Below are 12,755 nucleotides of genomic sequence, written 5' to 3' on the forward strand. Positions count from 1 at the left end.
TCAAGATAAACAAAGATATCAAACACTATTTCATGATTTTTTTATTACAAAACTAGAATTTTAAATATTAGATTTTCTAATTTATATTATAAAAACAAAATAGTAGGAGTAGTGTGTTTATCAAGACTTTTATTAAAATCACATAATATTTTTGACAGCTGACTACGCTGACTATCTATGGTTAGTAGAACTCGACAAGTTTGCAACATAATAACGTAATTGTAATTGTAAAAATCTTTATTGTACATAACTCAGATTAAACGTAAATCTTCCAATAAACCTATTTTAGTTATTGAGGGCTTATCGAGTGTTTATGGATAACGCTCTACTACAAATGTTCAATAGTGTTATTGGATATTTTAGCTAAAGAGCTCTTTAAACGTGCAATAAGTTTTATGATAAATAAGACTAATAATGTATAGACAAAAATTAAAAAAAAAAACCTTATTTTTATATAAAATGAAAAGAGTATAAATTTCAATAACATAACGTTAACATAAAATAACATAACCTAAACTATTCTAAACTAATAAACATATAATGAATTCTATGGCTTCTGATTTTAATAATAATTCTAAAATTATGCTTTTGTTTTATACGCTGATAATAAAAAGAATTAATGGAACGTAACTGTAATTTTGAATATTAATGGGTATAAAGTTTGAGGATAAAATAGAAACAAATTACTATAAATTTATATAAGTACTCCCAGTATATTTTTAAATAGGTATTCCTTTATAAAAGTGGCTATTTGGGGAATGGATGAGAGAAAACGTATCTAATTCAATTCACCGTTCTCTTCATAAAGTAAATCTGAAATCTAATAACCTCAATTTTCGAGATCGTCCGAAGATCGTTCTGAATTCAATGGGCAAATAAGAACAAGGCCAATGCAAAGTTATGGCTTGTATTAGGTGTTTTTGCATTTTTTTTTCTTGACACTCGTATTATGTTTTCTTTGAGCTATAAATTTTTTTGTTGACAAAACGAAATCAAAGCCTCCTTCTTAGTTATAAAGAGATGCTGATTTCATGTTTTTGTAACTACTTAAATAATAGGAATTTTTCTTTCATTTTAACTTAACAGATTTTACCGCTATTACATTTTTTCTGTATTGGCCGTACCTACCATTAATTTTATGAAATTACATCTGTTCCAATAATGCATCATTTATCCAGACTTTTAAATGATAAGATATGAGTAAATAGACAAATATATAAATATTTAAACTCTGAAAACTTTATTAAATACACTTTTTGTCAACATCTTTCTATAAAATCCAGCATTAAGTTTTTTTTAATTATTTACCTCAAATATTACTTTAATTTTTATAAATGATAAAATAGAGAAAAAGACAAAATATTTCTTTCCTCATCTCTATTTCCCTCACTCAGACAGTCTAAAGATTTATTACTAAATCATGTATAATAATATATAAAAATACTTACGATCCGTGTGACATATTCTCCACAAGCCCGATACAGTGTGTTTGGCAACCAAACTGTGTTTCCCCGTACCATTGTATGCGGGGTTCAGCATGTTCTCTTCTGTATGGAGCCAGTTATTTGTGGAGACTGCCACTAGTACTGCCACCACAGCTGTACCGGCTGACAATGGTGTGAGCAGCCACAGGCAGGCTACTGATGAGTCCACTTGAGCTATTAATGTCGGAGATGGAGGTGTTGGCCTGGAATTTAAAATTTACTGTTTGAGAATATCATTTTTCTATAGACAACCAGGCCTCTAGACAAGTGGCAAGCGAATTCATCGAAGGAATCGACGTCACTAGCAAGACCATGAGTTGGAATTAGAAATCCGACGTTGCTATCTCATTCTATCTCACAGACTCGTTAGTGATATCGATTCTATCGATAAATTCGCTTGCCACTTTTCTAGAGGGCCTCATATAAAAGAGAGAAAAAATTAACTAGGTCTCCAGGTATGCACATCTGTTTGCCGATGCTTTTGGCTATATCATTTCAGTTCTTCATCTGCTCACTATACTCTTAAATTTCAGTAATTCTTACCTAATTCATAAATCATTATAACATATATTTTTTTATGTAAAATAAACAATATTCATTGCGTAATATTTCATTATACTTCACCTATTAAATCGCACTAAGAATAAATCTTAATTAATTAATTAATTTAATTTAAAGAATTATAATCGTAAATAAGGCTTTTTCCCATACTGAAAAGATGGAAATACCACTACAGAAATACGTTATGTCTGGATTTGATCTACGAGTATATTACTATTACCTTTATATATTAAATTTATCTTTATCTTTATGCCCATGAATGTTGAGGCATTGCAGAGGAATAGTGATTGATTAAAACGTTAAGGCACTATAAGGTAACAACTCACTGTCACATTTATAATATTAGTAAGGAAAAAAAATACATTATAAAGTATAAGCATTATTATTAGGGATGGTGTTATTCCAACCTTAATAGCTTTTTATCATAAAGACCGCTGCAGAAAACTGCTTACCAAGTTTGGGTGTGAACTTGCATATAAATTGTTTAGCAGTTCAATTTTTTTGCGAGCGTAAATCACAACGTTATGGGATCATAATACAGCAAGATGCTGTTTAGGTAGGTAATATAAAATGCTGCTAGTATATGCTCATTTTTTTTTTCATTCAAATTTTTTGTAAAAATATTTAAAGTTTTTGCATATCATAATAATAAGAATTGTCCTACTGATCTAATATATAGTATTTTATTAAATAATCGTCGACTGTCCACGATTATTTATAAAAATACTTTCTACAAACCTTTTTTTTTAAATTTTATTATAATTGAAATATCAACATAAAAAGAAAAAAAAACTAAAGGCTACATAACTAAAATAGGTTTATTAGAGATTGAACGTTTTTATGAATAAGGGGTAAATAATTTTATTTAGAAACTGGAAAGTTTGAAAATAATTTCGTTTTGTGATGCAAACAATACACTAACATGTAATCGAAAATCCCATAGGAATAAGGGAAATGGTTATTCTTTAAATAACATAAATGCATATAATTAGAGACAGAGTTTTGAGTTACTCGGCGCTACCTTATTTTTACTTTTACATGATTATTTGGTTATTTATATAATAGGGTGAATTGCCCTTATCGTAAAATAGAAGATGCACCATAATTTAATCTAAAATTTAATTAATACAAGAGATATTACTGTAGAGTAATATCTCTTGTATTAATTACCAATGGGAGACACAACCCACACATTTGATATCCATGGAATCTACTTACACATACTGATTTATAAAGTATAAGTAATGAATTTCAGTTTTTGCCAACTTTCCTATTATTTTTTTACTAATTTTACCCGCGACTTCGTCTGCGTAACTAAGATATGATTACTACCTGTAGCTTATATGCTACTCATCCGATATAATCTTACCAATTTCAACAGTGGTTGGTTAAGACACTAAGAGGTAACAAACAAACTCGCTTTCAAATTAGTAAGGATTAAACAAGAAATAAATTTACTGTAAATTAGTTTAGACTACGGACGACGAAATACTTACTAAAATATCGACCATTGGAATATAAATTGGGCAATTAAGCTATTGGACTAACAATGTTTATTTTATTTTAGTACGAACTGAGCTGTGTAATTTATCTGTATAATTATTATTATACTAGTTTTTAACCGCGGCTTAAGAAGCCGAAAGGAAAAAAATAAACAGATTTTATTGCATTTTATTATGCACTAAACAGAGTAAGAAACTTTTTCATAAATTTTTAAGGATCGATGATTGGATGGATGTTTTCTACTTTTTCACAAAAAACTACTAAACGGGTTTGAATCGAATTTGATACAAGAGTAGCTATATAGTAGGTATATATCCTTACTTAGTACACAGGATAATTATACTGGTTCACACGAGCAAAACCACGAGATACAACTTATTTAGAATATTAATATAATACGACTAGATTACCTGGGCGGGCGGCGGCTTGCGATAGCGCCGCTGAGCGTGGGCGCGGGTTGCGCACGCGCACCGCGCGGCAGCGAGGCGTGCACGCACTGCGCACCCCCGCCCCACATACCTTCTTTCCGTTTCACTGTAAAAGAAATACAAGATATTTACTTCTTTATATGTTTAAGACTAACCAGCAACTTCATTCGAATGAACGAAATATGATAATCCCTATGGAAAAAAATAAACTTTATACTCGTATAATATTAGTGAGGATTTTCAAAATAAAATCCGCATTGGCACATTACTAAAACCTGTAATAATAATGTTTGCTATCTATGTATATATTTTTTTGTTCCTTATTGTACAATAAAACTTAAAATTATCTTATTATTTTATTCTTTTTCATTTCTACACGTAGGTAATAAACTATAAAAGTGACTCGGCATAGGTTATTTCTAATGAACAACTCTGAGTTACAAATTATCCGTACAAAAAGAATTCAACTTGGATAATTGAAATACTGATAACCCACAGAACGATGAAATATTACCATAAATATGTAATAAATTATTCCGTTTTATTGACCGCTAGCTTTTTGCCCGCTACTTCGTATGCGTGGATTTAAGAAGTAGGAAAGAAAACTAATGTAACAAACCACTTCCACATGGCGTATCAAAATAAAACATACACTAATTTTTACATTAGACCTTCAGAAATACAACTGTAAAAACCGCATTCAATTAATTATTGTAGTTTTACGTGATACCGGAATAAACAAATATACTGACAAAATGTCTAAAAATTGTGATTTGACATGTATTGATCTTATTAAACACATATTAATTTTTCTTGAATATATCTCATGTATTGACTAGTTACAATTTTATAATATTTGTATGAATGGAAACCTTAAAGCTTGAAGCCAGCATGATGACTTTAGAATCGTCAAGTCGGAATTGCGATTGCATCGACAAGATATCGCGATACGGCGACTTTATCGCACTGTATCTTATTAAAGTCATCACCACTTCTTAAAATATCAAAATTCTTTTATTCATATATATTTTTTTAAATATTATTTTTATATTGTGATTATATTTTAATAATAGCTTTACGAATTAGAATTGTGATGTACCTATAAATTTGATTTCATATCGATATTAGATTTAATAGTATGATTAGGGAAACCTCTCCAAATGGGTAGTCATTCCTTAATTACATTACAGACCCAAGCCCTTTCGTTTAATTGATCTATTGGGTTTTAGTGCACGCTTTATGGAAAACGTGTGTGTTAATCTCATTATGTTTCAGGTAATTAACCTTATTATTATTCCAAACTGAGTACGATTAAAATAGAATTGATTCGATTATATACGAATATACCTATAATAAGCATTATAGATATACGATTTTATAAATACAAAAGTTCTTTGCAGAAATCGTATAAATGCTGCGTAAATAATAATATTAAGAATAGACATTTAATTAAGGCACTTACAAGATAATTATTTTTGACATACCTACCTATATTTTTTTCTCAATGTACTCTACCCAAATGTTACCTGAAAGAGATTTCTTAGCGATAAGGTCGCCATTTGTATCACTTTTCATTAAAGTTAATTGTATTTATTATTTTTTAAATGGCTCAATAAAGTGTAAATTAATAAACAAAAATTATATACAAAACGACTAAGTAATAGAGTGTAACTTTATAATTTTGTATACCAGTAATTAGGTGAAACATGTAGCTCGAACCATATATCATTGAATATTCATCTGATGTGCCCATATTTAATGTAAATAAAAATTCTAAATTAGAATCTGAATATATATTGGTAACAATTTATTATATTAATATTGGTTTATGACAATTTTTAAGAATAATAATAATTGAGTTATCATATCGCAATGGAATTTAATCATGCCATGTTAAAATTAATAAATCTTATACACTGCATAAAGGTCTAATAATAATTCTTAAAAAAAAATAGCACGAATTCAATCATAATAAAACACTGATGTAAGACGAGACGTCTCGTATACATATTAAACTGAAAATATTTGAATTTAGAACGTGGAATCGTATATCGTACGAGTAGATTTTGATTTGCAAATTGGATTAAGCCGTATCGATTTCATTAATATTAAAAAGAATTGTCAAAATTCGTTCAGAATCGATAATTCGATTGCGTAAAAGAATAACAAACGAAATGGAGACCTCGTCCTTTTTGAAGTCACATAAAAATAGCTTTGTCATGTTTCAAATTAAATAATTATTTTTATATTTTTTTTTATACAACTTAGAATGGCAAACAAGCTGACGGCCCACCTGATGGAAAGTGGTAACCATCGCCTGTAGACATGAGCAGTACCATGGACATAACAGAGTATACTGTTTCGCCCATGATACCCCCATGCGTTGCAATTCCTGAGGACTCAGGTGTCATTCCTCTGTACCCAGTAAATAATTAAATCCTTATTAATATTATTTATAAATTATTATTATTAAATATGAAAGTGAATTTCTTCGTTTGTTACCTTATAATGACTTAACTAATCACTATAAAATTTGGTATACACGTACTTACTATATGGGATAGTGCAGGACATGTTACTTTTAATCCTGGTCAATAAAAATATATCCCGGTCACGTGGAATAAGTTACTGGTAAGAACTAGTAATCACATAAACCTGTATTAAGATTGTTATATAGATATATATAATAATAAATAATATAGTGTGATCTCCCCCGTGTCAGAAACAAAGTAAGAACTATCTAGAGGCATCAAAAAATGTCACTTCGGCAACATAAGACCATAAGTGGAATACGGAAATTACGAGATCCCGTTCATTTCTATACGGGCAAGATAAATGGTATAATTCCGATCCCTCGGGATCCACTGGCCGGCGAAACTCAGCAATTTATGACCTTCCCATGATTTGATTTAACTTATTGTGTAATTTATTGTATCCATTACGGAGTTTGATTACGTTTCCTATAAAAGTTACTCAGATTATAAAATGAAAGAAGAATACGGCTGATATAACCCAATATAAAACTTTTATCGCCTTATTAATAAAACTAAAATCTTCTACAAACTAAAGATCAGTTAGATTTTTTGGTATTTTCTCCTAAATCCTACTAAAATTAACTACAAATGTAAAAGTTTGTAAATACGTTCGGATATTCGTTACGGCTAGATGAAAAGAAATTAATGGTAAATAAGTACACAGCTTTCTGTGTACTTACTAGGGAATGTACATCCCTTTTTATTTAATTACTAGTGATCCGGTCCAGCTTCGCACGAGTAGAAAGAATATTTAGAAATAATATATAGCCTATGTTTCTCACTGATAATGTAGTTTTCCATAGGTGAATGCTTTTCTAAAATCGGTTTAGTAGTTTTTGTATTTATTTATTATAAACATACAAATAATCAAATATTTCCTCTTTATAATATTAGTATAGACTAGTATTTGTTCGCTACTTTGCACGCGTGGATTTCAGAAATAGAAAACTATTGAAATAGACTACTTCTAGATGGCGCTTCAAAATAATACATACACCAGATTTTAAGTTAGATATTCAGGAATTAAATTGTGCAAATAAAACCGCATTCAATTTAGTCAGTTAGTTATTACTCAATGCCGGATCAATCATACAGAGACAAAATTTTTTTAAATCTTATTTTGACTTTTTTGCTCTTCTTAAGACCCCTCATATATTTTTTTTTTAACATCTCCCATGTACTGATATCATCTTATTACAATTTTGTTATATTAGTAAGAGTAAAATTATAATGCACATCAACATAGTTGAGTAATATAGCTAGCTATTGCTTCAAATTTCAATTAAAAATTATCAAATTTCTATCATTTTTATGTGCATAGGATGATGACATATACCTAAATTAAAGCGATAGAAATTTCGTTAAGAAAGAGAAGACATTATTTTAATTTGATAACATCATTAATTAAACGAAACAATACAAGTGTTATTTATTGTTCCATGACTTCAAAATGACAATATACTTAATGTTCTTTCTCTTAGACAAAGAATTGTGAATAAATTGAGAGTTTCTTTTAATTTTTTTTTTCTTTTAAAGTTAAATTACTTTTAAAACAAATTTCGTATTAAAATTCATTCAATACTAGATGTTTATTAAAGATTGTAACTAAATTAATTAGTTATGTTGTTTATATTTAACTAATAATCCACCTGGCTTCGCATGGTTTTTTTAAATTAAAATATAGTTCATATTACTCCCTGATAATGTAACTTTATACAGGTGAAAATTTTATTAAAATAATTTAAGTATTTTTTAAGTTTATCCGTTACAGAGATTAGACATAATGATTTGTTTTCGGGTTAATCCTTTATTTATTTATTTTTTGTAATAAATTTAAATTGATATAACAGGAAGTTTTACTCGTTATTTAATAAAAAAGTACTAAGACTTCAGTTATCACCAGAGCGAGACCCATTCGTGTTTGTACCGTAAAGCAGTTGTGTTTGCATGGCTGTGTTTCGGTTTGAAGGTTAATATCTTTTTCCTAGCAAAGTCAACTACGAATAGAAATAGTAAAGTGTATCTATTGTTCTTATTATATTTTTTATTTTATATTAAGGAAATTAGACACATCATTACTTTACCTTACGCTCTTAATTCTTATTGAATATCGCATTGAAAAAGTGTTCTAAAAATTTTTTGTAATGAGAGAAATTTATAAAAAATAAATGTACTTATGTTTAAACTAAATAAATTTACATTTTATTATATTCGTTTGAACATAAGCACGATTGAAGTGTAAAAAAGTACTATATTATAAGACTACTACAGCTAAAATACGAAACTATTATTTTTGTATTAAATACTATTACTGGATGACACCATTCGAACTCAAGAATTTCCAGGTTTTCGATCTTAAATAAAATCCTCTAATGTCTACAGATGATACGATTTCCAGCCCAATCGAGTTCTGATGGGCAAATATGTCAGGTCTCGAATAAATAGCACGTCAGAAGAGTAGTTGGTTGACTCAATTCGTAAGGCCAATTACACGTTAGTTTCACTCTTACGACGCCCATGGGAGAGAAGGGGGTGGCCTATTCTATGCCCCGACCAGACGGAAAAACATGATATGGTTCCATTTTAAAGTGTTGCTTTAATTAAAGGCCCTACGTTATGTATATTTATATTATATATAACTATAGGAATGACAAATTATCAAACAACTATAGTACTATATAATAAATAATTAGCTGATTAGACAATAATTAGTTATAACAGTCGACAGACAGAATTACAATAATATATTAGATTTGTATATTTACAATCGTATGTAAACGTACGTATAGTGATTATACATACTATGTTATTATTAAACTGGACTAATCAAAATAAACTCTTGAGAAAGAAGTTAATATTTCTAAAAATTAATAATACTGTTAAATTTTGAGAAAGTGAGCTCTGTGCTTTTAAAATTTGTTTTATTAATTCATAAAGTACGTTCTCAAATAAGAATTGTGATAGTAAAAATTTGAATTTTACAAAGAATTCCATATTTGTGGAACAAAAACATAAGAAGTTATGATTCATAACAAAAGTTTATGGGAGCAGTCGCTAAAAGCGTTCCATGAAGTACTTCAAAATTACATTTGCTATTATATCACTGATCAGAATTTCAATTCTTCAAAACTTTTTTTTAATAATTCTATATCTCAGCGGTAACACTAACCGTTCCTTTACAGTTTTGTTTTAGGTATAATATCCTATTATATAATATATATTAGGTATAATATATAGGTATAAAGAATCCACTTTTTAATATAAATGTCACAAGTTATAAAAAATAGTCAGAATCCATTCTTAGGAAGTTTCCAAAGTCTTGTAATTGCAAAAGTAGCATAACAATATCCTGCGACATTTTATTTTTTCAACCCAAAATTTCCTCTTCTCTCCAAGCTTATTTTTTATGGTGAGGTGACTAATAAGGTAAAGCCCGTTTTTTATTTTTTTCAATAAGACACCAAGCTACTTACTTATTGTATGTAAGTTGGGTGGGGCTCTCTAGCATTATGTTTGTACGCGTTGAGAGAAAGTAAATCTTTAAAAATTTAAATAAAGGAGAATAAATAGTCACTTGCCATCAGGTAAGCCGCATGCTTGTTTACCCTGTATTTATAATAATCCTCAATTTATTTAATCTATATTGATTTCATTATCTATCTTCATACCAAATACCTTGTGGTAGACAAAGTACGTAGTAAGATAAATTATATAATATTACAAATAATTTTACTGTAACATTATTATCTGCAGCTTATAAAAGGTCAAACTACCAATGAAAACATTTTGCTCGGTACTTGTAAAATTTGTTATCATAAAACTCAAAAGCATAGAAAAAAAGTGTCTACTAATATCGAATTTGAGTAAAATTAATCAGCAGATATCAAAACAGTAACGATCCTCTAGAATTCATTAAAAATTGCAAATTAACATTCGTTGTTTATATAATTAAAATTATTCTGTTTAAATCCACTTTCATTAGTACGTGTGCATAATAAAGGTAATAGTGGTGATCGATCTGCCAGTGTTGGCAATCATACACATACAAATGCCAGCGGTATTAAACAAAATAATACTAATCAAATAATCAGTGATATGCAAGGTAACACCTAATTCAGTAAAATTGACATTCAAATTTATCTTTTATACTTATAAAGTAATTTGTTCTGACTGACTATCGTCACAACCAAATCTACTAAGTCTAGAAACTTGAAATTTGGAACATAGGTTTATTTTATAATGTAAGCATTCGACAGAAAAGATTTTTGAATGAAACTCGACACCGTGCGCGCAAAGCCACGGACCATAGCTATTTATTGAATAAACAGTTATCGTATAAATATTATTTTATGTAAATAAATTTTATTTGCTCATTAGTATAGTGCTTTGGTGCGCATAATGAGCATGAAAAATATTCATGCTTATTACACAAATGTGTAATACAGAATATGTTCTCGTTAATATTAATATTGCTTTTATTGTAAAATAAATCCTTTCCTCAAATATCAGCAAAGAATTTGTGGATTTATATACATTTATTATAGATATTTTATGTTTCAATTGTATAAGTAATATGTTATCTTCTATCGTGGATAAGTGATTCATAATTGTTGCAAGTCAATCGGAAATGTTACATGCCTAGTAGTAGTCTCTTATAAGTGAAATGATTCCCTTATCCTTCAAGTATTTGAATATATAAAACAGACACCATAGCCAGAATAATATACAAATAATAATTATATTTTTTATCTCTATTTTATTTTCATAAATGTAAAATACAAAAATAACACGATGCTATTTCGTCCTAAACTAAGCAAAACTTGTATAATAGATACATATTTGAATGCAGATATATCATTAAAAACATAACTTTATTTCGTAATGACACGTAAATTATATTAATAAATACAAAATACTCAGACATCTATCTATGAATGTAAATGATGAATCCGCAACTATCGGATCGTCGAATATTCTAATACATCCACAATGTTGTGCTATAGAGAATTATCCTCTGAAATTTGTGCTATAGTTGCGCTGGATGAAAAAATTCGAATTTAAAATAACCGCAGAAGAAATAGTGATCGGTATAGACAAAGAATTAACAAGCTGAAGCTTAATTGGAGCATTATGAAAACCAATGAAAATTGATAAATAAAGAATGGTTATGGAATTAGAGAACTTCCCATAGACGGGGTGTAGATCTTAACGTATTACAGCGAGTCAGTTAATGTAGGTGGCTCAGCACTATTTCTAATAGTTTATAGATCATCAGTAATGACTGATTGGAGTGATGATGATAATTTGTGTACACTATTATTTAATTTTATTTATAGTTTATAGTAATCTCCAACTAGTTCCAATCCCATTGCTAACAATATACCCTATCAGGTCGACTTCCACGCGGTTCCCCCTGAAAACCATCGTGATTGATTTATTGTTGAATTCTTCACTCTTCCTCCATTCCTCACTGGTATACCGATAGCGCAGGCAGGGTTACCATTCCAGTATCATCCATTAAAAAAACCTGTTTTTGAATTTGTGAAGAAAAAAGACAGCTGGCGTTTATGTCGTTATATGACATTTATATACACAAAACTTATAAATGTTTTTAACATGCTTCTTAATTATTTTACTTTAATAGCTTATAACGAATTTTGTTTTAAACTTAACTGAAACAATTGTATGTCTTGTTTGTTATTATTACAAATTAAGTTGATGAAAGAACAGCTTAATTAATAATAAATGTTTTTAATGAGCTCGTTTTTACTGAATTCAATTTAATTAGAGAAGTTAACGTCATAACGAAAATTGGGTATTTATGATCAATACATTATAGATAAATAATACATAATTCTCATCATCAACAGCAATACCGTTGTTCATCACGGTTATCCTAATAACTATATAATTACTTACATTATTAATTTCAAAATTTTTAATTTTTGATAAATAATCACTAACAATCCCTTTTAAAATATCATCAAAATGGTTACTAACCCGGCTGCCAAGCGTGGCAACTACTAGTAAAATCCTCTTTGTGGAGGAAGCCTATATTCAGAAGTGGAAAATTATATATATGATGATGATGAAAATATGATCATTAATGTCGGAATTGAGTTGACAGTCGTTTAAATAAAATGGAAAATTTAAACGAGATTTTTCTCCTTTTTCAAAGTATTATTAAAAATACACATCCATTGTTAAAATATATTTTGCTTAACTTAATATAAAATTAATCCGAA

The 12,755-nt window shown here is 28.7% G+C and overlaps 1 protein-coding gene across 3 annotated transcripts in view; it reads right to left on the reverse strand.

Moving 5' to 3' along the window:
• The window catches only part of LOC113510523 (voltage-dependent calcium channel gamma-2 subunit), a 109,154-nt gene that overhangs the window by 4,798 nt on the left and 91,601 nt on the right, over positions 1-12,755 (reverse strand). For all 3 annotated transcript variants that reach the window (XM_052903512.1, XM_052903513.1, XM_052903514.1), the window contains exons 2-3: positions 3,959-4,082; positions 1,449-1,687 (exon numbers count right to left, since the gene is read on the reverse strand). In XM_052903512.1, coding sequence (XP_052759472.1) covers positions 1,449-1,687; positions 3,959-4,082 — 363 coding nt within the window. The remainder of the gene's footprint in view (positions 1-1,448; positions 1,688-3,958; positions 4,083-12,755) is intronic.

The sequence above is a fragment of the Galleria mellonella genome, unplaced genomic scaffold, assembly GCF_026898425.1.
Source record: "Galleria mellonella isolate WM207_F2 unplaced genomic scaffold, CSIRO_AGI_GalMel_v1 utg139, whole genome shotgun sequence".
Taxonomy (NCBI): domain Eukaryota; kingdom Metazoa; phylum Arthropoda; class Insecta; order Lepidoptera; family Pyralidae; genus Galleria; species Galleria mellonella.